Source organism: Acanthopagrus latus, chromosome 2 (assembly GCF_904848185.1).
Source record: "Acanthopagrus latus isolate v.2019 chromosome 2, fAcaLat1.1, whole genome shotgun sequence".
Lineage (NCBI taxonomy): Eukaryota > Metazoa > Chordata > Actinopteri > Spariformes > Sparidae > Acanthopagrus > Acanthopagrus latus.
This window is the reverse complement of record NC_051040.1, coordinates 4,859,849-4,887,598: the sequence shown is the minus strand read 5'-3', so window position 1 is coordinate 4,887,598 and position 27,750 is coordinate 4,859,849. Positions and strand designations below refer to the sequence as shown.

Sequence of the window (27,750 nt, the reverse complement as noted above, 5' to 3'; positions counted from 1 at the left end):
TCTCAGGGACACTTTCAAAAATTAAGTGTAGGAGATGATCATAGCCCGGTGCAGCGCGTGCAGAAAATAGGTTGCGTGAATGGCTTGAAATTTGGTTTTCTTCTGCAGTCTCTGTTCATTTTTAAAACCAAAGGAGCAGTTCACCCTAAAAAACACCTCTGTTTCCTCTTACCTGCAGTGCTCCGCCTATTTATCCATCTATAATGTTTTGAGTTGTAGAGCGGGACATCAGAAGATATCAGCTTTAGAGACATCTGCCTTCGCTTGAATGTGATGGAACTCGATGGCGCTCAGCTTGTGGAGCTCAAAACGCCCAAAAAATACATTTGAAAAACTCAACAGGAAGGTCTCTCTCCAGAAATCAGGAGGATCTTAATCAAGATAATCCACACATCTTGCTTTGAGCAGTTTCATGACGTAACTATTTTCTTTCCGTGTCACTGCACAGAAGGAAGCCTGCATCTGTAACTAAGCTCGCTAACAGTGCAGCTCAGCCAAGGAGGACACATCAAATATTTACATCCGAGAAACAAGCATGATTCCTTCTGTTTTTCATTTGTTTACTTTTATTTTTGCAACCTTGTTCCACTGTATTCAAGAAAGGCAGACGTCCCTGCCGCTGATATCTTCAGAACTGTACAACTCACACACAGAACAAGCTAGATCACTAAAAAGCACCGCAGGCAAATGGACAAATATGTATTTTGGATTTTGTGGTGAACTCTCCCTTTAATAGGCTGAGCTGATTCACCAGACTGGAGTGTTGAACGCAGAGCGTGGAGCGCAGAATCAGCAACATCTCTTGTGTTTCGTGCTTCAGCCCGGCGTGTCAGTGGAGAGTCGTTTGTAAACTAACTTTTCCGTGCTTTGCTCTCGACACAATTAGATAAACTGTTTTACTTTTGGAAACCGCACTCATCTTTTCTCTGGGAAATATATTTTCTGCATTCATTACCTCCTTCTGGCACGGACTTTGAAACATAATGGCTCCGTCGTGCTCTTAAGAGTGCATTTAAGTTCACTGTCAAATCCAAGCCAATTGAGGCTCCTTTTCGAACAGTTGATGGAGCGCACATTAGAAATGCAGCAGCAGCTGCCGAGTGACCACAACGCTGTGGTATTCATGCAGCGCCAGCGTGAGCAGGACAATGGTCTCATCTCAAAGAATGTCTCTGAAAATAGCGTTTGGATGTGTTTTTAAGACATAAAAAAAACCCTCAAGCCTGGCGAATGTCATGTCAAATGGCTTGTAAAAGAAATTGCCGTTCACAATAGTCCATTGTTTTTGTCTTGTTTTTGGATGCATCGCTGCTCTCATTTAGAAATATTTCTAACCAGCTGCTGAAGCATGTCCAGGATTTTTGTGATTTATTAAGAAAGGTTTTCCTGCCAGTCACACACACACACACACACACAACGTTAATGTTTCTTTTCCCTCACCGCTGTTCTTTAACTTCAACACAGCAGCGTCAATTACTCAAAGAGCTCCCGTCCTGACACTGTTATTTTCTTCTCTTGTCTGCAGAGAAGCCAATGCCGCAGGGTCCCCCAGGTGGTGTTATCGGGATCCTTGGAGGTGTCGTCGCCATTGGTCTCATCATCGGCGTGGCTGTTACTGTTTTCATGGTCCATCGGCGGCAGCAGAAGACCCGCACCGAGACAGATAATGACCTGTGAGTACCGAGTACCTCTGCCAGAGAATATTGCAGGGGGCTGGACAGCTGGTAAGATTAGGTGTGCGCTCTTGTCAACCCAAGAGAGAGAAACACTTTGAAACCGGCAAGACACCTTTTTTAGCGGGAGGTAATGTGTTCAGAGACAGAAGAACGCACTGAGAACATGTCGCTGCCTCCTTGTCATTCATTCTTAGAGCCGATAACTTCGTCTCCTGTAGGTCACTAAAGGTAAAAGCAGTTTTCCTTCAGTTAACTCTGTTTTCTGTTGCAAGCAGCATCAATAATTATCATTAAAGAGGCAGCTAATAAGCGGCGGCTTAATTGCAATGTAGACTATAGTGCCCATTTCCTGTTAACGCACTTTTAATCAGGACTGATTGCTGGAGCATGTGCTGCAGCCTCATCTTGAGAAAGTTTCACCACTTCTATCAAATCTGACGCTGAAGTGGGAGTTCAAGTCTGAGCTGTGCAGATTCAGTGTTTGTAGATTGTTCTAATTGAAAAATTACAGTTAGGAATGTTTGAGAATAAATAGCACGTCTCGAGGTGCATAAATTAAGCAGCAGCAGACAGATTTACGGATCGTGTATCTGACTTTATTTACTCCTGCCTCACCCTCCGATGGCCAACCAGGTAATTTTGTTCTGCCGTGCGAACCGGGGGGGCCGTGACAATTCTGAACATCGCCAGCTGCTGCCCGTGCACTGAGGGGAAAACAGAAGTTGCAGAGGATGCAGCTGAGGGAATCACAGTCAACAGAGCTGTGAAAATCTAAAATATATTTTGGTGTTGTTCTGGAGATGATAAAAGTCTCCGCCATCTGTTCAGGAAGAATTTTAAGAAATCTGTTTGTTTGTTGTTGTTTTTTTTTTTTTTTTCTTTTACACGAAGAAGGGAACACGCATTCAAGTTGAATCTCGCTAATTGCCTTTGTCTACAACACCTGGCCATGACTGATAACTCAGTGGTTGCCAGGGTTTCCATGAGGCTCTTGGCTATACAGGATATTCAAGATGCACAGCACAGCCCCGTGGGAATGGTGCTGCTGTGTGGAAGGGTTGGCTATCTTCCTCCCTGGGAATATCACCAAAACAACAGAGGTTGGGGGTGTGCAGAATCTGGCTGAGGGTGCACATGAGCCTTTAATCAACGCACATGATGAGATTACAATGCTTATTTTAGAGCCCCCCCCCCCCCCTCCAGAATCATGTAATTGATTTCATATTCAAATCAGCGATGCTAACATCAAGCACCGACGCGACGCTGTGCCAGTTTTTTTGGCGGCTGCCGCTCGTCTTCGACGCTCTGCAGGTCCACCGTCGAGCCCAGCGGAGGCCCGGACGCCGCGCTGCTGCTCCCTCACAGGAATACTTTTTTTATTTTTTTTTTTTTTAAGACAAATGAAGCACACAGACTCTTACCTCTCCCATTGCTTTCTGTCTCTTTCTCCCTCCCTGCTAATCTATCTTTCTTTCTCACTCTGATGCCAAAGTAACTGCTCTCTGTCTCCCACTCCCCTCCCTCAGCATTGCTGTTGCTGCTGTTGCTGATAGTTGTGTGACACAGGCTCCAGAGAAGCCAGAGTCCCCCACAAGGAAAGTAGAGGCACCTGACCCCAGTCTATCCCCCGCCGAACCCTGTCCTCCTGGATCCTCTATCCTGTTGCCTGCATGTAATGGTGGCCTGCAAGTGACGTACTTGAGCACACCATTGTGAGCGCTGAGAGCGGCATATCGACAGGATCACTCATTAGACTCTGGACTTGACGTCTGAACACACTTTGAATTGAAGGAATTTCCATCTGTCCTTTGATAGCTCTCGACAAATTGAGACGTCTGAAGTGGAAATTCAAGCGTCTCTATTTGGTGCATGACAAAATAAAAAAAAAAAAAAAGAACACGCATCCAGCTCCATCAAACAACGGCGATGCAGTTTGATAAACAAGTATGAATGAAAATTAAGCTTGCCAAAAAAAAAAAAGAAAAAAGAAAAGAAAACAGTGCCAAGATAAATCAGACTTAATTAAAAGTCTTAAATACATATCCAGTCTAAAAACATATCCAGCTCCACTCAGAGTTTATCAGATCCGGGGAGCTCGGACAGAGCAGAACACTTTTTGACGAGATTGAACACGCATATCAAATTTGTAATCGGAGGGAAAACTGTAAGCTTACAGAGGCTTTGTTTTACATAAGCTACAACTCTACTGATAATGTCTTTGTTAACAGACCACATTGTGCAGCCTCCCCTCCCCCCCTCCTCCTCCACCTCTTGCTCTTCCCCCACTCCTCTCTCATGTGCATGATTGTCGTCATATATGCATGACAAGAGTTCTTAGTGGTGTCAGTGCTGTGTTACTGTTGTTGTTGTTGTTTCTTACTCGTAGCTCGGCATGCATCTGCTCAATGTAGTGAAATGTGATTCAGAAAAAAAACAAAAAAAAAAGCTTTTTAAAGTGTCCAGGTGAATATGTGTGTCCGTCCTCCTGTGGCGTGTCATCAAAAACGTGTGTCTTATGAAGAAGAAAAAAAAGAAAACTGTTTACTTCCTTTGAAATGTTTGAATATGTGAATGCAGTGAAGTTGCAAGAGAATGTCTGGGTATTATTCTTTTTTTTTCCCTTTTACTACGGAGGAGCACTGCGAGAGATTCATAGTTTTATATGAGTGTCTGATGTCAGGGTAAAGGGGAAGCATTTAGCCAGACTGTTTAATTCTGCATGTTGATGAGCCGTTAATCAAGCCTGGGCATTTGATAACATGCCTGACTGCACCGCCAGTCACGCCTCTGTTTGCCCTCACAAAGCAGCACATGATGTGACTCAAAATTGGTCAATCCTAATAAATCACTGGCCCTTTAGAGGCTGCACTGGCACAATAGTCAACTGATTATCAAAATAGATGGGCATTGTCAAAAGCGATGTTCTCAGAATAATGTGTTCATCGCTCTGTCTTTTTGCCCGAGCGTGATGTATGACCTCCAAAATGCTGGAAAGCACTGCCAATCGTGGCGCCGTTCCCCCTCGCAAAGTGAATCCACTCGCTGCTGCTCCTGACGTGCAGCTGGTGTTGACACAGTTGCGAATACTCGCTGGTATAAATCACTTTGATGCCAACTTCCTGGCCGTATTTACCACAGTATCTGAAAAAGAATCACATGCAGAATGGAAAAGGACGATGAAATATGAACAACTTCCAAGACTTTTTTTTTTTCTTCTCAAGCGTAAATGCGTCCACCTGAGAGAGAGGGGGGCTGGAAATGGTTTCTTCCCTGGACTGAAATGTAGCGCCACTGTGATTTTGGAGGACACTTGAAATTATTGATGAATTTCGACAGTGAAAGTCAAAGTTAAAAAAAAAAAAAAAACATGGGGATGTTGCAGGTATAAAAATAGACGTCTCCTTTATAGCGCGACTTGAAAGACGACAGCGGGAGAAGCGATTCGCGGAGAGACACGATCTGTTCTTGTGAACCCTTTGATTTAGAAACCGGTCACCCATGCTTGTCACTGTTGCCGTGTGGAGACCTTTGAAATGTGATAAATGGTTACTCAGTGTTGGACACCTTCTAGCTTTAAGCTGTAACCAAAGTAGGATTGTTCTTTCTTGTCTCTCTTGTCTTTTCTGAGTCATATCAACATGGACTGTTATTGTACTGGCTGTGAATTCGAATCATTCGCTGTTGATGTTCATGAGTAAAAAAAAAATGGTGCTTGGGTTCTCTGTACAGAATGTTATACATGCAGTGCAACTGTCTATAGCGATCACCTTTATTTTCTTATTTTTTTTTCCCTTTTTTTTGTATAGCAGTGTGTGTAATCTAGCATCCAATGCCTGAGGTGTTGATGAAGGCTTGGAAACTGACCGTCTGTGTACAATTGTAAAGTTAAATGTTCAAAGAAGCGAATGCCTTCCTCCAACAGCAGAAAAAAAAAATAGTTTTTGATAAACTTGTCAAAGAACAAAAACACAAGTCATTTTGTTTCATTCTTGTTTTGCTCTTTCTTCTCTTGCGAGCAAAAAGAAACAGCTGAGCTCTGCAGAGTAATTGTTGTCCGCCTTTTGAAAAGATTGGGGAGCGAGACAAAGCATGAAAGTAATTGCCTCCTAAAGATCAAATCACATTTATCCCGTCTCGCAATTAAAAGTATCATTAGCATTTAAATTGCCAAATAAGATTGTGATCAACAGAAATCAATGAGTGCAGCGGAGATCAGCTCAAACACTTCACTTTGTTTTTTTGTTTTTTTTTTCCACGAGCCTGGGTTGTGGTCATATGGTGGCTCTTTAATCCCAACGCTTCTGGGGATGCGACACTTCACGCTCCCTCACATGCGGCAGAAAGCAAGATGCGTCTTAACTCTGATTGTCTGCAGCTTGAAAAACGTCCTCATTGTTGTGAGAATTTCTAATAGAGAGGTCATTTTTTTTTCTTGCGAGTGCATTGTAAAAGTCATTTTCTCGGCTGTAAATCTTCCCTCACAGATTACTCTTCTCAGTTTAGGGATTAGTTATGTTTTCCCCTCGCTATCCCCCTTAAATCTCCCCTTAAGCTGCCCTGAGCCTTTTGTAGCCAGCAGAGCGAGGAGGAGCGAGGTCTTCAAGGTGGATGTCTGAGTAGGAAACAGTGCAAACTTGAATGTAGCTTATGGTTCTCTGCCCAGTGCTTTCTGCTCCCCACGGGCTTGTGGTGCTTGTCAGCTTTCATTAGTGTCTGCGTCCCGCAAAGCCAACGCCCACATGGTGCCTGCATCACACTCGGCTCTGAGGATGTCTCTGTGTGTGATCACGCAGCTGAGACGCACGCGGCGGTGGTCAAGCTGAGATGAGCATCATGGCACTGCAGCTGACTAATGACGGTTGGAGCGAACATTAAGTGCAAACCAGAGAATTAGAGCATCCGGGCAGAAAAAACAAAAAAAAAAAAAAGCAGAATTTTTAAACCAAAATCTAATGTGATTAATATTTCACTCACCATATGGCAAAGCGTGGAAAACAACACTGATACATATTTAATGGCACACAGCTGATCAACCCTCACTTTAACCCTTACTCCCTCTTTATTTGGGCTGACACCGTCTTGCACTTAACATCTTTTTATTCCCAGTGGCAATTTGGGCTAAATGAAAAGGTCCCGTCTCCACAGCTGCTCGCTCCACGAGAGGCTGCATGTACTCATCAACAACATTCAAGAGAAGCAAGAAGAAAGACTCATATATACTGCAGCCTGTATATAAATATATATTTAACATCACAGGCTAATCTTATTTAGCTTTAAAGCGAGCGCTGAATGGAAAAGCAGTCTTTTAATTATTCAGCCAGAGCCGTTGTAGGCTACAGTCTTATTGTGGCAAAAAAAAAAAAAAAATCCATTCACCTGTGAAGCAGCCGCTGCGTGAACGGCTGCTGCTGCTACTGTGAAACTTTCTCTAATGTTTTATTCAAACAATAAGAAATTGCATTCACACCTCCACTCCCATCCAGCTCCAATTATCTCGGCGCGTGCACGTGAGGATCTCATTTTGCATGTGCTGCTCATTCTGTGTTCAAGTGCCATACAGTAATTTTAAAGTTAGCTCTGAGCATGTATGTGTTCACGCTGGAGAAGTGGCAGAACGAAGCTGACTTAGAGGTGTCCACATGCATGCAATGAGTTATTTTTGAATCAGCAGACATTTTATTCCGCACAGTTCATTGCTCAGAAAATGGGGGGGCACCGCTGTAATGAATGAAAACACATGAAGACAATGATCAGACAGCTTCAGGAACGTCTTGACAAAGAAAAAAAAACAACGAAGCTGGCATCAAATCTTTGGAACAACTGCTTATTCTTTGGAAAAGTCTCTTACAACTTGGATCTGTTTTTCAAAGTCTAGCCGTTCTTACTGATAATAATTCCCACATAGTTTTCTGCTGGCAATGTGGTGACATAATAGAAAAAATATCAGACAGAGAAAAAAGAAAAAGAAAAAAAAAACACAAGCGGCCAAACTTACTTGGAAGAAAAAAATAGGACCAGAAAAACAGTTTACAGACTGCCTGGTTTGGTTTTGACCTTCCATAGTTGTGCCCACACACAGATTCCCAACAAGATGATGGATTCCTGACAGTATTTTATTTGCATCTCTCAGACTTATACCCAACTCATCCTCATACATAAACGACTAAATAGTTTGCCAGTGAGTCCTAAAATGACACATTGCATATCAGTGCAAACGACAAACAATACGATGGACTTTACAAAATGCAGGCATCTACTCTGTGCAGCAGCAGGACCAGCAGCAAAGTAGCAAGTTTCACATTTCACCTACAACTTAATGAGAGTAAGCACAGTTGGCTGACAAGATGAAGATTTGGGGATTTGCTGTTGAAGCGAAGTGCAAAAGCTCGAAAAAGCCTGTCGCCTGCAGCTCAGAACAGATACTGACAGTCTTTTCTTGTGAAAATCACTGGTGTGCCGGGTTAAATAAAACCACAACATCCTACTCATGAAGACTTTACCTCTCTTTATCGTCAGCTGACCTCCTCCTTTGCTGCTGTAATAATAACTATGACCACTAGGGGTTCCCGCCTAAAGTGAGACTAAATACGTGTCACTATGAGTTGCTTTAGCTGGTTTCTCTGATGATCTGACTGCTTGTTACTTGGCACATCAGACTTGCAGTGATTTCACCGTGTTAGCAGGCTTGAGCAGTAACATTTGCGAGTTCCAGGGGCGGATGATGCTGCAAATTTTGGTATCGATCCAGTACCAAGTAATTACAAGGCAATACTGATACTGTAAAATATAAAAAAAAGAAAATAAGAATTGACATAATTAAATCTATAACCTATCTGCATGTAGCCTGAATAGGAAAACTAATGTTCCCTCAGCAGATACACAAAATAGTTATTATGTTCTGACATATTCATACTTGAGGAAGTCTATATATCTAAATATAAGTATATATTTTTGAGTTCCAGTAAAACAGTTAAGATTTATTTCAACTGACTGAATATATGATAATATTTTAATCACTCTGCTAAAACTACATCTCTGACAACCAGTTACACTTTGAAAAACAACATTAATTAATGTTGGAAATAAGTTTCACTTCTAGAAATTGCTACCTGTGAGGTGAACCTGAGTGAGAGAGGTGGAGAGGAGCGCTGCGCTCACACAAACTCTGTGAAGAAATACACATGATTTTCTGAACTTACAGAAGAGAAACTAAACCAAAAATATCGATTCCATCATGCTAGTATCGATCCGATACCAATGCTCAGTTTGGTATCGAAACCATCAATAGTCTGATCGATCTGCCCACCCCTAGCGAGTCCAGCATCCTCCGTCACGTTCACTCAGAGATGTCAAGCACGCATGCTGAATGTGCTTGTCGATGTTCAATACTCACAGCTGAAGAAATGAGAACAAATTGTGGATGAAGTCGAGACCGCTTCAGGGACATCTCCACAAACAAACACGGAGTATAATTAACTCAACACAGTTTGTTTTTCTTAACGTTGGAGCATTTTTATCTGCTCCTGCCAACAAAAGAACAGTAAAATTTGAATGTCCTGTATGCTAGCGGAAAAAAAAAAAAAATGCTTTAAAGATTAGTCGTTTTTTAGTTGTATGGAACTGGGACACAGCACACACACACACACACACACACACACTGTATGTTTGTCCGGCTACATGAGCATGTTCCTGAACACACAGCCACACTGTATGTTTGCTGCGCTCTGCACACACGCCGCTTCATCAAACACCGATGCTGCTTTTCGCCCTGTTTTCCTGCTTTAGTGTCAACCAGTAGTGACAGTCTATACACTGACAGTCTCCTGAGGCTGCTGCTTGTGCGTAACACGATTACAAATGGAGCTGAATTCAATCAGGAAAGGGAGCTATGACAGGGAAGAAAGTGGTTACTGTGGGGTGGAAGTCATGAGACGGGGGAGTTTCCTCGTGTTTGGTCAGATTTAATAAACTCACTCTGTGTATGGGGCCCCACACAGCACCTATTTGAAGAGGCTCCCTCACATAATGTGCAATGAGATGCAATAATCAGAGGCCCTATGGGATGAAATGTATGTTGAAAAATGCAGTAGGATTGGAATGCAAATGTTGCATCATACATAAACATGGTATTACCTCATCCTGCTTGGATAAATCCGTCCCTACATGAAGATTTGGATGAAAACACAGTAATCATCGTAGAAAAAATGTGGTCTGAAGGCACATTTTCTTAGAATAAAATGTCAGTTTGGTCAGTGCGGGAGGTATTCATCGGTATGTTTGTTCCAGCAAATTGAAGGAAATGTCATGATTTGGTGTTCCAGTGTATGTACAGGGCTGATGGAGGCTGAACATTTACATTTTGCCTCATACATTTTTTGAAAGCAAATTATCTTGTTGACTTTCACAGCTTTTTTTTTTTTTTCCTCACCTGTATCAGACTCTCACTCAGTCAAAAGCAAGGGATTACAATATGTTCTAATGAGCACGCCGCTGTACCAGCCGAGACCGTGTTTCCACAGGACTCGTGATTATCTGTCTGAGAGAAAATGGATGCTTCTCTTCCAAAGGCTCTGCGACGGGAGAGGTTATTGTAGCTGAGGGAGAGTGCTGCACGCTGCCTCTCTGTGAATTTTGCTGTGGCTCTGTGCTGCAGGCGGGCTGAAGAGGGTGCCACACGAATCTGGCAGTGGCACGGCAGCCCTGTCTGGAGACAAGGTGATACGGACTGGAAATAATGAGCGTGAAAGGAAGAGTTAAGGGGTGCACTCATGCACAAATTTTCTGCACATTAAAACGCCGGCTTGGCCTTGCGGAAAGGTCATGTTATTCAATAAGGACGTGAACCAGTGCGAATGGGAGGCGGGAGGAGCCGGAGATAATGCGTGTAGGTACACAGCTCAGTGTCTGTGCTCCACTTCATTATCTTTGATCACTCCTGATATCATGTCAGAGGATGGCAGATGACATCTGACTGCCAGCATGTTTGAGGGAAGGGGGTTTTCTCTTTGTAACGATTTCGTAGCAACAGCCCTTCTGCTTCCTTGTCTGAAATCATTATCCGGATGCACTTCAAAAGAGTTCAACATCAAGCTCTCAATTACGGCTGTCTTTCCTGTTCTACGATTTAATTTTCTTTTTTTTTTTTTTTTATTATCACATGAACGACTGTGTGCCGGAGCGGACCTTTTAGCGCCAGTGAAAACCTCATTGTTGATTTGAAGAAAATAGCTGTTTGCTGTTCTCTTAATGGCGGCATGTAAATGAGGACAGGTGTTCAGCTGTTGAGGCTTTGTTCTTCCCCAGGTGTGTCGACAGAGGGGCGGTGGGGGTGGGGGGGGGGCGCCTTGGGATTAGGGCATGTTAGTAGCAGGGATCCGGGGGAAAAGTGGAGAGCAGAAGCCGCCCGCCGAGCTCTCTGAGTCACGGCTCGGGACGACATGTCAAACAAACAGTCAGCGCGCAGCAGGCGGGGGTGTTTGTCGGCGTGGCACTCTGGATGAGACTCGATCCACCCTGAGGACTTGACTCACACATGCCCTTCTCCCTGCCCCCTATACTCCCTCCATCCCCATCTCCTCACCTCAGTGTCCAATTACAGCCCACTCTCATTAGCACAGTGTCTCTCCAGCGAGAGCCTTTGAAAGGGCAGGGGGAATGGCTGCCGCCGCAACAAAGCCACCAACACGAGGTCTATCAAAATCCGAGGAAAGAGTGAAAAAGGCAAGTGCAGGCAGGACATCTCATTATAGAGTGCTGTAGAAGGTGAGGGCCGTGAAGAGTGGCGATCCCTTACCGTGCTGAGTGTCATGTTATCTTTTCACTCTCTTAACAGGACCGACCTCCCACCTGCCCACAAACCGGCCCCTCCCCCACCCAAAAAGAAGAACAGCGACATGAAGGGACACTTGACATCCGATGACATCCAGGTAAGATCCCACTTCTTATCTTATCTCCTCCTCCTCTTTATTATTTCCAGATTTCTGTCTCTGACTTCTGCCACGTATTGTTCAAAAGATAAATATACATTATTCAGTTGACGTGTATGAAAATGAAATGTCACATAACATTCATAATTAAGGGTGTTACTTTTCCAGCTACAATTCAAAAGTCGATCTGAATGACCAAACTCAAAAGCAGAGTTGGTGATTCATTCCAGTGTAGTTTTCTCTTCACCTGCTCCGACACTCGCCTGTCCAGAGTAACAACGAATAAAAAAGATTTAAAAAAAAAAAAAAAAACACTTCAAATTCGACACAGCTTGCTCACCGTTAGCCTGCAGCTGCTCTGACACTGTGAGCACGAGGACCATCAGCTGACAGTCCGACAGCGTCTGAGATGATTTATTGATTTGTTCAGGAGGAGGATTTACTTGGGACACGTTTGACAAAACCAAACTTGGCAACTTAAATTCCATTTTTTTGTTGTTAGGGTTAGGGTTTTGTTGAATCACCACTGTGTTTTTTTTTTTTTTTCTGTTTCTTTTCAATCTCTGGAAACTTTATCTTTGTTGGAATATTATTCTAACTTGTCTAACCCTGACCTGCAGAAAGCCACGAGTATAAATTCAAGCTGTTGTTGTGAAAATAAAAAGAAGATTTTAAAAAAAATGTAAATGACAGCAGTCGGGGCATAAAACCATCTGTTGATCTGACGAATCCAGATGCGATACTCTTACAAAGACAAGGTTGTCAGCGTATGAAAAGAAAAAAATAAAATGTTTAAATCAAATCAAGGATTTGGAGAATCGTGACACCTCTATTCTAATGCAGCTATGTAAACCATATTATTCTACCTGAAAAAGTAGTTTTACTTGTGAGGTCACTGAAATATCAATTCAATGACAGGAGGCGACGCGCAGTATGTCTCTTCTTACAAAGCTGTGCGAGTGTTTCTCTTCGTCGTCTTCTCTGCTGCTTGTCACACAGTTCCCTTCAACAATCCGGTTACAGTACAATTAGCTGAGAGTGCTTGAGCGTCTAAATATAGAAATGTCTCATTCTCCGAGCAGAGCCACTAACACGTAACATAATTACCAATCTGGCGCTAATTAATTTCCCTCTTAATAAGTAAAATAATTGTAAGTGGGTCATTTTTGGCATAAATACTGACCTCGTGCTGAAGCATATATATATTAGAGAGTATATGTGTTATAATCAGCTGCTTAGTTTCCTACTGGGTATATGCGGCATATGTCTGATCTGAGACACGATCGTCTCTGTATGTGTTATACTGTGATAATTAATTTCACTCTATTAGGACCTTATTAGAAGAGTCGTATGGATTACAAAGCATCACTTGAAGTCTGATGTCGTTTCACAGAGGGGTTTTTGAATCGGCGGTTTTATTGTTGAATCAGAGACAAACTGAAATGTCAACACGGAGTGGATTAGTGAGGAGAATCAGATCACTGGTCTGGGTCAAAGAGGCAAAATACTAACTGGAAAGACCCGTGTTGAATCCTTGGCAGTACCATTTTGATGTACAAACACGCCGAGGCTGGAGTGGTTGCAGGATGCATGCGTGTAACGCCGTCCTGGTGGATTTACTCACTGGCAGGTGAAAAGAAGACGAAAACGCTGTCGGCACGTCCAAACATCTATCGAAGACGGGTCTGAGTAGCACAGCAAACACTGAGACACCCAATGACTGATGTTCAAACGTCCAATCAAAAACACCCCAGTGTGGTTCAAAAATAGTTCTACAGCGACTGACGTCAACAAACAGACTTGTTCAGCTATTCTGCAGTATTTACGCACACACTGTCCATCCAACGTCATCATACGCCCAGAAAAGTTTAAAACATATTGATGCTGTGTTTTCTACACGGGACATAAATCCCGGTCTCCTGGTTGAACGTCCTTTCCAGAGGTCAAACGTCCCTGATGTGTGATCAGCGACAGATTTAATAAAGACCTTTGGCTCTATCAAACACAAAAGGATTAAAATGATGAGACAGGGATATGATTCACATGTAGATATACATAAATGCGGTATACATGTTTTGTTTTTTTTTGTTTAAAAATAGGACGTGAATTTGCTTTTGTCACAGCAATGATATGATCAATATTTCCTGTTATTAAAAGATCAAGAGATTAACATCTGGTCATCCACCTCGCCGTTGATACCGTCCAACAAGTCTTTGCTTGGAAACTAAACATGGTTGACTTCAGCGGGTGCTCACAGCTGGAAAAATGTAAATTAACTGTGGATGTTGGTGAAAAATCTCTGAAAATTAAAACAAAAACAAAAACAAACAGCTGCAGCTTTGTCTCTCCGCTGTTTGATTGGCAGTGTCAGCCTAAAGCTGCAGGTTGATTGCCTTCACATGACAAGAATAATATCATTTCCTGTTCATATAAAACATTCAAGTATGCTGATTTCTGATATCTATGTTGGAGAGTATAATATAAAGATGAATGTATAGTGTTCAATGTGCACAAATGATCTGTACCATTAACCTCTAATCAACATCAAGTATGTTTCTGCAAACCAAGGGATACGTTGCAACTTCATTTATCTCCAGGTTTGATTTTCTACTTAATGTTGTAACAGCGCTTTGCTTATGATCTGGTTAAGTTAAGGCACAAAAAACAAGAGATACAAGTTAATATGTTTGATATAATACCTGTTTTTGTTTGCCACAACCACAGCTGGAGATGTCCTGAGGTCTTCTAAAAAGAATATCCAGTCCTGTCACACTTACAGTGGTGAACAGCAGTCGCTGGCTTGGCAGCCTCCTTACCTGTTACCTGTGATATGACAGGTTTTGTAGAACCGTCAGTGTGGTCCTGTACGCGGGCCTGTGACATGTAGAGATGTGGATGTATCAGTGGTTTGCAGAAATGTTAACTGCCTATGTTTTATCCCGGTGACAGGAGACACAAAGCTCTCTGCGGCTGAGTTCAGGTAGCTGCTGTGCTGTAGTCTACTTGTGCTCGACACCACCAGCACCACAGAACTGCAACTTAATCCAAACCAGAACCTCAAAACGCGAACCATCTCTGCCGCACAGCGTCGGTGATGACAGGCTCCTGGCCTGTGTGACCAGCAGTTTTAATCAGCTGGTGGCCGCGCAGAACAATATTCTTTTGTCGAGCTTACACGAGAACGTAATCGGTGTCTTGCATTAGGCTGTTTATGTAACAGCGCATCAGTGCCGCATAAAGGATTCAGGGAGACTTTCCTGGTTTTGCATCAACCTTCCCCAGTGTGCTCGCTGTAGATTTGCCTATAGCAAAAAAAACAAATAAGCACATGCAATAACAGTACAGTATGTGCATTTCAAAGGTGGAGTCCAGTGCACACGACTCTGCGGAGGTCACAGTGAGGTTGCTGAGACCTCTACTGTTGTGAAGGACTGCTGTACAAAATAATTGCCTGCTCCAAAATTGAGGAGATAAAGCGTGAGAAAGAATTATTAGAATCTGAATAATTGAAGATTCACCTAAACGCCGAGTCGGTTGGCCACCGTGTATCAGCGCTGCCGAGATTTTAAATCCAACTTTACGATACTCTTTACAGCTCCAAGGTCAAACTCCTGGACATGTGGGCAGAGGAAGTAATGGAGGGAAAGGAAAAGTAATGAGCTCTCCTCCCCACACAACTACTGCAGAGGAGTACTTGAGCAAGGCAGCTAATGCTGGACTCACTGGTGATTAGTAGAAAAATGAGGCTGTAATAGGCACTTAACAGGATTTAATGTGTTCAATTTTATGGCTGTAGTTTGCTTTAAAAGAAGTTGCACGCTCAGCAAGCCCGCATCCGGCGAAAATAAAAGTAAGCAAAAGAGAAAAAAAACATCACAGCAGGTTCGTGACACGATGGGTGAAGTTCGCATGAATAAACAGTAATCACTGATGCATAAACGATGAGCATCACTGTAACACAGGTAGGCATGAACTGAGCAGGATCTATGTGATAACACACCAGAACGCTTCACTGAAAATACTGCAATAGTATAACCAAAAAATAAATAAATAAAAACTGGATTTCCACAGATATTACATTTTCTATTAAACATCCAAAAACCTTTTCACACAAAAAACATAATAATAATCTCAAATCAGGAACTCCTCAAATCAAAACAGTCTTTAAAATCTGTCCTAGCTCCAGTTTGATGTGTGCAGTGATGGATGGATGAAAGCTAACTGAGTACATTTACTTCCCTCCGCCATGTTTTGGAGGTAAAAATCGTCACCTTTTCACTCAAGTACTATTTGTATGGTTGACTTTTAAACACATAGCATAATATCTACTTTTACTCAGGTACGACTTCTTTATGAGTTGTTTTTATTTATTTTTTTTTTTTTTACATGATCACAATTATATGTACATCTTTATTACCCAACCCTGGAAGATACACAGTTACCAGACCAGGACTCCTCAATCAGAGCAACTGTTGGACACCCTGGTCAATTTTTTACGTGAAATAAAATGACGTGGCTCAATAATTCCCTTTAAGTGTACATAAAAAAATATTCTCTACCCCTCGCGGTATGATAAGTTTGTGATTATTGCTGCTGACCACATGCCTCTCAGTCTAAATCACACTGGACATCAGCGACTTTCGACGAAAAAAAAGTTTGGATCGCAGGTGAAGAGCCAGCTCAGTAACCGAAACCTGAACCAGTTGGAATTTTACGGCTTCAGTTCAGGATAAGTTGCTAGGTGACTCTGCTGGCCTGAAGAAAATTGGCAGCACCGTGCTTTTTTTTTATTATTGCCCAATGCACAGAGCAAAACTGACAACGCAGCCAAAGTATCAACATCTGCGCTCGTTACATCACAGACCGGCGTGTGTGTGTTGCTGCGAGATGGACTCGGCGAGCCAAACAAACAAGCCGCCATCCAGCGGGGGAGGGGGCCCGATGTCTTTATGCTCCCAACAAACGTTTCCTCCAGCTAATTGAGTGTGAAGCCGGGTACTCAGCTCACCGCTCTGGTACTCAGCTCTTAAATTCTTCACCTTTTTGATGTAATATGAATGGAAAAGCTCACACCGACCAAGTGCATATTGACTGGCATTCAACAGCCATTTTTCAGTGTCAGAAAAATGGGGATCAAATAGAATTTGGCAGCCTTTTGATCCCTCCGACTGAACAGCGCAGAGGTGTGCAGAGGAAAAACAGTGTTCAACATCTATTATGAATCTCACATTCGTTACAACGTCATTGTTCTCCGTGACATTGATTTCCTTCATTCACTTTTATTTCTTTTTCCCTTTTGTCCGACGCGCAGATGTGGCGTTTAATGTCTAGTGAAGTTTTTTTTTTTTCTAGCGTTCATTTGCAATGAGAAAATTAATTGATCCTTTCAAGTCGTAAAACGTTTCCTGAGCCTCTTGTGAATGTAACCACCATAAAAACCCTGTAAAAGGTGCTCGACTGTCAGCAGCATCAAACTTTGCATTGTGATTGAGACTGATGGATCAATTAGGAACATGCTGTGTGGGAACTTTGAGTCTGGCAACTTGTTGAAGGAAAATTACAGAGGAGCACTTCACCCCCCTCCTGCTCCTCTCGTATGCTGCAAAACACCTATTAGCTGCACCTTAAATTTTAGAGTAAGAGGCTTAGACATATGACTTAGCCCCCAACGAGTCTGCTGAACGGTGGGAGGCAAAAAAAAAAAAGAAAAAGAAAACATAAGACAGCTGTCATGGTGTTCCCATCTTATTTCTTTCCATCTCTCTCTTTCAAGAGAAGAGCCCTGGGTTGCAAAAATTGTCTAAGAGTAGTTTTGCAGTGTGACTCATGTTGTTTTGAGATATATAGTGAAATCGGATTGGTTCCATCAGCTTCACCCCTCATTTGTCTGCTAATGTGCCCTGCTCCCTTTTTGAAATGAATGACTCCCTAATTTCCTGCTGAATTTCCTTTAAAAAAGTCCCTCTGTCACCTCTGTAGCGTAAAATCTTTGGCTCTTAGATCGACATTTAAAGCTTTCATATTACAGAAAGTAAGATTTCCACATCTTTTTCATTATAACGTGGGTGTAGCGCTGTACAACTACATTTAAAGTATCAAAACGTTCAATCCACAGAGGAGAGCACACAACCGGTATTCAGACATTTTGCCTTTAACTGTGAGGTTGTGACATCACGGCACGGCCATGGTTACAAAAACATCTGTGGAGCTGATGCAGAAACACAGTGGGCGGGGCCTGCTCAGGCCTCTGAGGGCTGACCAATCAGGGAAGACTGGGCTCTCCCAGGAGGGGCCTCTTAAAGAGATGGGCCTTAAAATGAAGTGTTTGGACAGTTTGAGAAAAATAACGTACTTTTTAACTTTGAAGCAAGTAAACACCCAAAACAAACTGAGTAAAGAATATAATAGTAGTGATAAATAGATAGTAACAACCTCTTTTTTAGAAAATGCAAGTCACAGTAATTCAAACACAGCCATGCACAAAAAAGTCCATTATAAAAGTGGCGTTAGTATTTATATTTAATAAACTAATTATTGTTTTAATATAATCTGATGTAGAGTCAACAGACTTCCTGCTTGTTGTGGAAATGTCAGTACTGAAATCGTGGCTGTAATAATCATATTGCTTTGTTATAGAGTAAAATAAACATTTGACACATTAAAGAGTCGTCTTTGCTTTTGAAATATAACATTTCTACATCTCAGACTGTCGTCTAGACTGGACTGCAGTCCAGTTTGGATCCTATTGAAAGAAAATCTCTCTTCAAAGGCACCTTTGCCGGTGGATGAGTCCAAATTTCAGTTCAGAAACATCAAACCATTAAAAGAAACCTGCAAAGTAAACAACAAGACAGGGAGTCCAGCCTGTGATGCTCCTGAAAATAGTTCATATTTTCATGTTTGGCTCTTATTATAAATAGGAGGAGGAAAAATAGTATTTTACATTAATAAACAAGTGGTTTCAAAGAGCTTTTTCCATATATTGACAGCCTGAGTTTGTTAAGCTGTAATTAATGTGCAGCATATCTGTTCTGTGATCACGCGTCACCTTCATGTGTGAATTATCCCTGCGGTTCCTTCCTTCACTGGTTGTGAGTCACAGCAACCTCTTCCTGCTCCACTATTTCAGAAGTTTGCATCATACCTTTGTGTGCTATGTAAGCTATTAATTTGACAAAAACATCTTTGATGCACTTATAGTTCACCGGAGCGGTTAAAGTTCAACCTGCTGTCAGGCTGTATTCTCTGTCAGGTTTCACTTCTTGTTTGTGTTCATTACCACAGAATAAAAAAAAAAAAAAGAAAATTTGAGCTAACAAAGTCAAAAAGCTTCCAATATAACATTCTGCTGCTGGAGTGTTGTAGCTCTGAAATAATGCAACAAAGGTTCAGCTACTGGATAATTGCTCAGTTAACCTTTGTGGGGCTTGCAGAGCGGCCCCAGTATCAACTGGTTTGGCCTGTCTGGTTTTGGAGCTCATTATGAGTCTTGCTGAGCTCTCGGTGTTTCCTGTAGGTGGTTCATCTCGACAAGGATGAGGAAATGCAGAAGCTTCCTCTCCAGCCTCCTTATTACGACATGGCGCCCTCCGAGTCGACCCCCTTCACTGATAAGCCGGTGAGTAGTGATGCCACGAGCGGGTTCAAAGGAGCTTCTCCAAGAACGGTTCACCTACAGACGCTGCCTTCGGCCGGCGGTAATTGCCGGTGAAAGGGCGAACTTTCTTGTGCCATTATGCCCGGAGGTATTTGAGAATTGATTTATAAATGAAATGCAGCAGCTGAATGCACCCTGAATGTCACGGAGGATCTTTAACGTAGCTGCTTTCCGTCCCTGCTGGTCTGGTCGACAGCGGCCTTTCTAACAAGCTGACCAGTAAATCCACTGGGAGCTTTGACTAAGCTCCTTATCTCATCATTTACATCAGCACCATTCACCTATATAAACCTGGGCCGGCCGACCTTTTCTCTCTCTCTCTCTTTCTCTCTCTCTCTCTCTTTGTGTGTGTGGACTATTTCGTGCTCTGACCTGAACGCTCTCCACCCGCTCTGCCCTCCGCCTCCCCTCCGCTCCACCCTGCTCCTCCTAATCTGCTGTAATGACTTCTTGTGTGTTTGCATGGCAACCGTGTGCAGAGGAATTTCAGTGCGATGCTCTAACAGTACATCATCGCCCCCTGAGTGTTAACTGTTGACTATGAAGTGTTTGCATCTGCTGACTGTGGTTGAGCCTCCCTCCGTGGAACAGCTGCTTGAGTGTTTTACGGGGCTGTATTTGTGTTGGCTGGAGTTGCTTTTTAATTAAAAGAAAATAAAACTCCTTTTTTTGGGGGGAATTTGGAGGCGGTGTGTGCGCATGTGAACGCTTACGTGTTGTGTGTGAGAGCAGATTCTTCTACATGTGCTCAATCAGCCGTACAATACAGTAGCAAGGAGGAACAATAGGCTCGAAATCGGTATTACCATCACTACTGGCAGTGCTAATGAAGGTAAGTGTCATGCATTGTGTAACAAACAAACACCAGCTGTCGGTGTAAAGAGGAGAGTGCGTCCTGCAGATAGACTGATGGCAGCGGCATGTGGGGGCGTTAATCTTAACTCCGGCACACCTCGTGCCTCCACACACTGTAAAATCTCTCACTGTGTTTAGATACATTTGTCAGTTCAATATCTAATCAGCATAAATCACACTGTCAGAGCCATCTGAAGTCACAATCATGAGTTCAAGTCTAAAGATTTACAGGAAAAGAACATATTTTTCTTTCTGGTAAAAAGTCGGATAAAAAGACCAAAACCAGCATCTGTGTGACTGTGTCCTCTTCATAATGGACCCATCAGCCCACAGGTTCTGTGCACATCCATGACTCCGTGCTCAAGGACTTTTGGAGGTTGCACTGATGCGCTATTTTATCAACCACTCTGTTTTATACTGTTATTGACATTTGGCATTTTACGATTCGCGTTACAACATTTCCAGCAGTTCTCTCGGCTAGAAACAGAAAAAAAAACCTGACATCCAAAGATAAGTCTGGTCTCACCTTGAACCAGAGTATATGCAGATTATTTCTGTACTATCCACCAAAGGCACAATACAAAATGTATAAATCCCCTTTTTGTTATCTTCACTGCCATTCAGTGGCTCAGCTCTTTGTAAAGGGGAAGGGGGTCGAGTTTTATTTTGTGTGGTGGTAAAATAAATAAACTGAATAGATAACAATGTTCTCAATAGTTAAAAAAAATAAATAAATAACAGCATTTAAATTGAAAAGTTTGAACTCAACATCCCATTTGTTGTGTCCCTCCTCAGCAGTTTATTTATGAAGTCGCTCAAAATCACACCGCGTGTTGTTAAGTTTTTCATCCCTGAGCTGATTTTCATACCAGCAGGTGAGCCGCGTGTGGATGAAGCCTGTTGTTAATGATATATATCAAAAATATGAACATCAGCGTGGCACCAAAATGACATCGCAGCAACCGGCTGCACTCACAAACGTTTATGATGAAACAACGTAGTCAAATGATATAGACGAGAGAGGCAGGAGGGGTTGTGCTGCAATACCAGAAAAAAAAAACATCTCAAACATATAATATACAAAATCACTTCAATCAAAACTTTTCATGAATCTATAAATGAAAACATTCACCGTGCACGTCTTTGTTGCTAGCATGTGGCAGTAATGGTGTCACTGCAATCAGTACTTTCACCATCTGTCGCCTCGTTTCACCTCCCCGTGCTTCAGCCAGACGCACCAGGCGCTGATCCGAGTGCCCTTTCAAGTTTATTTCATTATTCCTCTGCGTCACAGAGCTTCACTCTTGTCCAAAAACTATTAAAAACACATCAGCAAGACACGCCGGTGCTCTGGGTGAGCTGCTCCTTCATTAAGACGAGTCATTGAGTCACTTCTGCATACACCGTCCTCACTTTACCCACCACAGCACAACTTCCCTTAAAAATAAATCCATATATCTGTCTCCAGTTTTCAAAGATCTTCAGTAGGAACGATGGGCTTGATGAAGGCGCACTGCTGGTTTTGGACCTTCTGACTGTTATATCAGCATAATATCAGTTAATATCAGCAGCTTGTCTTTGATGGTTATCAAACTTATTTTAACATCCTCAACACGAGCGCCACGTTCGCTTACACGTCAGCCTGTCCGCTCAGGTACAAGCTGAATTAATCTGCTTCAGTTTCAGTGTACGGTGTGTTTTCTTTCTCTGCTTGTCTGTCGAAGATCTCGCCCCGGCCTCATGTCCGTGAACCATCTGCTGCGCTCAGTAAAAATGTATTTTCTGTAATATGAAGTTGATGTACATGACGGTGGCTGAACTTGGTGAATCTCCACTCCGTCACTGTTGTGCTTCACTGCTGCTCCCGATTTACTTCATCCTTAATTTTTCATCTTCTTGAAATTATTGCTTTGCTTTTAATGGTGTGGGGTTTTTTTTTTGTTTTTTTTTGTTTTTTTTTTAATTACTTATATTTTCCCACCAAACTTCCTGGGATAACTCAATTACTATCAGTGTTTCCCCCCGGATGAATTGATTTTGATTTCTTGTGCAGTCATTCAAGGATATTAAACTATCATCTTCAATTCTGTGCTCAAAGGAACCGGATGTTGTCTGATAATCCTGGCACACAGAGGGCAGATTTCTCTCCGATTTATTTCTTATCTCTGGTAACATTCCGCTTAAATTGAAGTTTAGGGGCTGCTCTTAAGATGAATAGGGTATCAGCGAGGTTTTCAAAACACTATTTGTGAGAGACATGCATTGACTGCTGAGCGTCGAGTGTTACTAATGATGATTCTCTAGGGGCAAAACACTATCTGCCAATTTTGAATGCGATGTGGCTGTAATTTTCCCCCTGATTGCACTCCGGTCATGACAAATATTCCAGATATTTAAATATCCCAGCGAGCGCAGGACGTGAGTGCCGGGGAAATATGCGACGGTGGAGGAGACTGCGCAGTGGATTTAGATTATTGATGTGGAGATTCTGTAAAAGATTCAATCATTTCTGTGTAATCCTTCCTCAGGTGGAACTAAGGTACACCGATGCGATGGGGGGACAACAGGTATCATTCCATTGCATTTTCCTCCCTCACATCCCCTCCACTGTCCATCCGGAGATGCTGTTTGTGGAGACGCAGAGAAGCTGACATCTCTGCTCTGCTTTACTTTGTCATAACTCCCCCTATTTTACTCAGTGTCCATTACCAGGAGCAAAGCAGACAGACTAAGAGCAGAAACATTACCATTTGATCCAATCACTGAATTGCTCATGCAGGACTTTTTACACACGGGATAAAAAATTACCCCGCATCTGCAGCAAAGTACATAGTGGAGTTTTTGTACACCTCAAAGCGAGGCAAAATGGGTTATCTGTCCATTATCTTTCGATTCCTGTAATTCACCTGCAGTCGTGGTTTGTCGGTGATTCAAACATCAATACAGTCTTATTCTTACTCATCCTCCTTTGGTTAGTCTCTAAGAGGGGTAAACACAGAACTAACGGTTTCTCACAAACTAAATTGAAAAGGCAATCATCCTCACCTTCAAGGAGAAAAGGGGCCAATGAAATCAAAACCTTGTGTGTTTTGTCCTGTTTCCTTGTTGTCTATTTTGTCTTTTATCCCCTTTCAGTCTTTACGGTCGTACATTACACTGTCTTTTTTTCCACAGTCCCAGTCTCCAGAATAAATGTTGGCTCTGTACATTTCTGCAAACCACAGATACGTTGAACCTTTACATTCCTTTTCAACGGTATGTTGTGACAGTGTTTTGCTTAGGGTCTGATTAAGTTTGGGCAAAAAAAAAAAAACCTCTGTTAGGGTGCATGAAAACTTAATACTTGCAAAATAATACCCCAGATTTATTGTCTGCTGTAGATATGATACATTAGAAGATACAAATTTAACATATCCATGGTTTGCAAAACTGTAGGCACAATCAAGAGCCCCCTTGTCCATCAGAACAGACTTACAAGTGGTAGTAGTTTAATGTGACGACCCTTCAAGACCCTCGTATGACATCACTGGTCATTGATGACGCCACCGGACACATGATTTCTCTTGCATTTCTGTGGCCATCCTGGCGTTATCACAGGGTCACTTATGTATCTGATGGTGACAGACAAGTAGTTCAAGTAATCCAACAAAAGATGAGCACTGCTTCAGTAGAGCCATTAGCATTAGCAGCCTGTGCTCAGCGACTGTGCTGCTGGACTTTAGTTAAACTTTGAGCATCATGTGCCACAGAAGACAGAAAATCCAACATTGAAATACTTCAAAATTGTTCTGCACAATTCGGCATTAACAACATTATGTTGCTGTATCATCAGAAGACTAGTAGAAATCTTTTTTATGCCTGTTTCAGAGAATAAGACCATTGCACATTGTAACTACAGAGACTTCTCATAACTCTCAGTTTGAAGTGTGCCTCATCCAACCCTAGACTTCACCCTCTATGACAGCAAGAATCAGGACACCCTACCATGGAGGTTAGCTGGAGACAGTGGGAGGGGACAAGAGGTGAACTGGGATTGGACCAGACAACGCCAACATTTCATTCTAAGTGACTGGGCTGTGTTTTTCAGATATTTTTTGACCCTGTGCCTTTGAGTCTCCTTTCTAAAAACAATCTGAGAAGTATTTTTGAATTTGATAAACACCGCTGAAAGAGGTCATTGTCATTTATTGATTACCACATTAAGGTCATTTACTCAATCATCCACTCGGCCAGTTGCTCATCAGTCAGTCAATCATTGGACTCGTGTTTGTGCACTGTGGTCAGATGCCGGTTAAGTGAAGGTCTCTGTCTGTGTTTACATGCACGCAGAAATTCCAGCCTCTCAGCATCTCCATCAGTGTGTTTACTGGTTGTCTAAATACGTTCATGTGCTGCACAGTAACTGCGGCTTCCAGCCAGAATCAGAGAATTCATACAGCGATCGGGGCACACAAATGACTGTCGTAGTTTTAGTTCTTCTGAAAGATTGTGTGGATACGCGTTCACTGTAATCCAAGCATAAGAGTTGCAACACTGCCCGCCGTGTGTTTGGTTTGTTTGGTTACAGCGATTGTTTCTGTTTAAATCCACTTTTCATGCCCGTCGACTCCGAGCAGGACATCGTTTCTGAGAAACGCATCATAAACCCAAACATGAAATCAACTGAATGAAATCACATGTAAACACCTTCTATTATGTGAATCACAATAATAGAAAAAAAAATGTCATTATGTGCATGTAAACAAAGTCTGAAGTCCTTCCTCATCTCTAACCTTTTATTTTCGGACTTGTATTATTTTCTGTCTGACTGTTATTTTCTGAGCCACGTCTCCATCTTTGTCACATTCAGGCGTAATCTGACGTCTTTATTTACATGTGCCATGCTTTCACATTTTTCTTTGCCGTCCTCTCTAACACCGCTGCTCACCGACTCAAAACATCCCCCATGACCATCACATCGTCAATCAATATTTACTTTCTCATTCGTTTCATCTGCCTCTCTCTCTCTCTGTCTCTCTCTCTTTCAGCCAGTCTGTCAGTCTCTCTCTCTCTTTCTGTCACTCTCTCTCTCTCTCTCTCTCATATTTTTGGCTGCCTCACTCCTCACACACCTTTCGCCTCTCTTGTCTCCAGAACTCTGGCCACAAGGACTGTGATGTCCAGTATGCGGAGCTGGATACTGCAGCTTTGGCCTCCTCTCCCAGCCCACGAAGCTCTGCTCACACTGGCCCTGGGGATCTTGTCGAGTATGCAACCATCCAGCCTAGCTCACACTAGCGCATGCCATTATAGGCCTTTCCCCTCAGACTTTGGCCTCAAGGTACACAGACTGATGCACTCCTCTCCCCCGTTCATCCCCCTTTCACATGCACAGACCTCTCTTTATTATGCTCTACATGGTTCCCTTGTCTACCTTCCTCTTCAGTCTTGGCCGTCTTTTGATTTCGCCCTCGCCGCTCTGCAGAAAGTTGGATTGAGGCTGAGATATTTTCAGGCTGTTATTTCCATAGCTCTCCTCAAAGAGACGTGCAGTTCTTTGGCGCAACAGAGACACAATGAAACCTAAATCAAGCCTGCAATTCTTGCGAGCGATCATAAGATCAGCCGTGTAAGTGCTCCATTATTTTCTGAAAATGTCATGTAAAATATGACTCACTGGCGAGGAAAAACACGGAGGAAAGGTTCTGTTGTGTATCACTCCATCCTCTTCTCGTCTCTCAGCCTTTGTATGCATGAATCCCGATCGTAGACAAAAGTGTAGAGATAGAGTCTGTAAACATGTAACACTTTCTAAATGCTAGATTTAGCTGCATGACTTCTCTTGCATGAACATCTCAGGAATGTTGAATCGCTCTCCACGCAGTTGCATTTCTAGGTAGGAAAGGTAACTGTGCTTTAGTGTGTTCAAAGGAGACAGGTGACCCTAAAATCCAAAATATCTATATCTCCTCTTACCTGTCGAGCTGTTCAGCCATCTAGAAAGTTTTGGTCTAAGTTGCAGAGTTTTGAAGATGTCAGCTGTTGATGTGTCTGCATTGAAAATCATCATCAGTTACTCAAGATAATCCACAGACCTCGTTGTGAGCAGTTTGGTGTAGGAACAGTTTTCTTTATACTGAAATACGTGAAAAAAAGTGCCCTTCTTCTCATCTATCAGTTTGTAAGTTTCATCACCTCCTCTACTGCCGTCTTAGTCCATCATGGCCAGATTCAACAGTGATGGCCAGAACTCAAAAATTGACTCAAGCGCAAGAATCACTGACCGCATCCACACCTGCACAGCCAAAGTTAATTTGGTAAGCTCGAAGTTCATACAGGAGTGTCTGTCAGCGGTGCAGACGAGGCAGGTGATTGGCAGGCAAAGGCAGGATACAAAAAGAAGTCCAGTCTGTCATGTGAATTAACACAATCTCGCAAAGAGGTAGTGAACAACTAGGAAGATATCTACTAAAAGGACTGGTTGGATAATCGAAAACAGGCGATGAATGAAACTGAGCCACGGCAGGAAGTCACACAATCTGGAATGCATGAAGTTACAATTAAAGGGGAAGCAAAGTAAACAAGAGTCCAGGCGAGTTGTCACATCTTCCCACATGAGGTGCGAGCGGAGGAGGGAGAGATGAGACATGTGGAGAGCCGAGTCGCAGCAACTGGCATTTAACAAACTGAGACATCTGTGCTTCAGAGCCGTGTTTTAAAGCAACGTCAGTGAAATATGACGTGCGGCACAGTGGCATCATCTGTCCGCGCTTTTGTTAGAGCCCACCGTTGTGCTTTATGATCTCTGTCAGATGAGAATAACGGTGTGCGACATAAATAATACCGAGGTAAAATGTCATCAACGGGTGTGGTTGGAGGAGCGCTCCAGGAGGCGGGACACAAACAGTGAAGGGCACAAAGTTTGCTTGGCCATTTGATCATCCTGAAACTGTAAGACAACTTATCAATATAAAGGCACCACTCCACCTTTATTTGTGCATTGCGGCAGTGATTGATTTCTGGCTAAGCTTCTATTGTAAAGCAGCTGTAAAATGGTGGATAGATTATTATCAAGCTTCACAACGCTGAGAATTTACTCTTCTCAGTATAATTCATTCATTCATTCATCATTTTATCTCTATTCAAGTTAGCCGGGCGCTAAATCGGATACAACACAGGAGATCTGGGTATTTTCATACCCTGGAAGATGAGATTTTTTGGTTTCAAGTGCCACTGAGCAGCATCCAACACTGTATCCAGGTCGGATTATACATCCATGGTCGTCCATCCACAGTTGAGCTGTAATGTTAGCTAGCTTAGTTAGCTTAGTCAGCTTCATCCATGTGAAATAGCTCACTCCATCTGGACAGTGATACAGTCGAAGGTTGGAGGCTGGGGTAAAGAAACCTATTTCCTGCACGACACTGCTCACAACAAGTACTGTGGATTATCACGAGTGATCAGCAATATGAGACACTGATGCTGAGTTCTGCAATCTATCTGGTTCCATTATATCTGAGAGAAGAGCAACATCTCTGAATCTCTAAAACCTGCAACTCATACAAAAACAAAAATCCAGTTGGATAAGTAGTTCTACAGGTAGGAGGAAAAAAAAATATATATTTTTTATTTTGGTGTGAACTGTCCCTCTAATTTA

The 27,750-nt window shown here is 42.6% G+C and overlaps 1 protein-coding gene across 2 annotated transcripts in view; it reads left to right on the top strand.

Moving 5' to 3' along the window:
• nectin1b (nectin cell adhesion molecule 1b) overlaps window positions 1–27,750 on the top strand; it is a 241,141-nt gene that overhangs the window by 198,598 nt on the left and 14,793 nt on the right. Inside the window, exons 9-11 of one of the 2 annotated variants that reach the window (XM_037122980.1) lie at window positions 1,526–1,673; window positions 11,509–11,602; window positions 19,119–19,220. In XM_037122980.1, the coding sequence (XP_036978875.1) occupies window positions 1,526–1,673; window positions 11,509–11,602; window positions 19,119–19,220 (344 nt within the window). Of the gene's footprint in view, window positions 1–1,525; window positions 1,674–3,202; window positions 3,408–11,508; window positions 11,603–19,118; window positions 19,221–27,750 lie in introns of those variants that run through there. The other variant, XM_037123009.1, reaches the window with a different exon arrangement.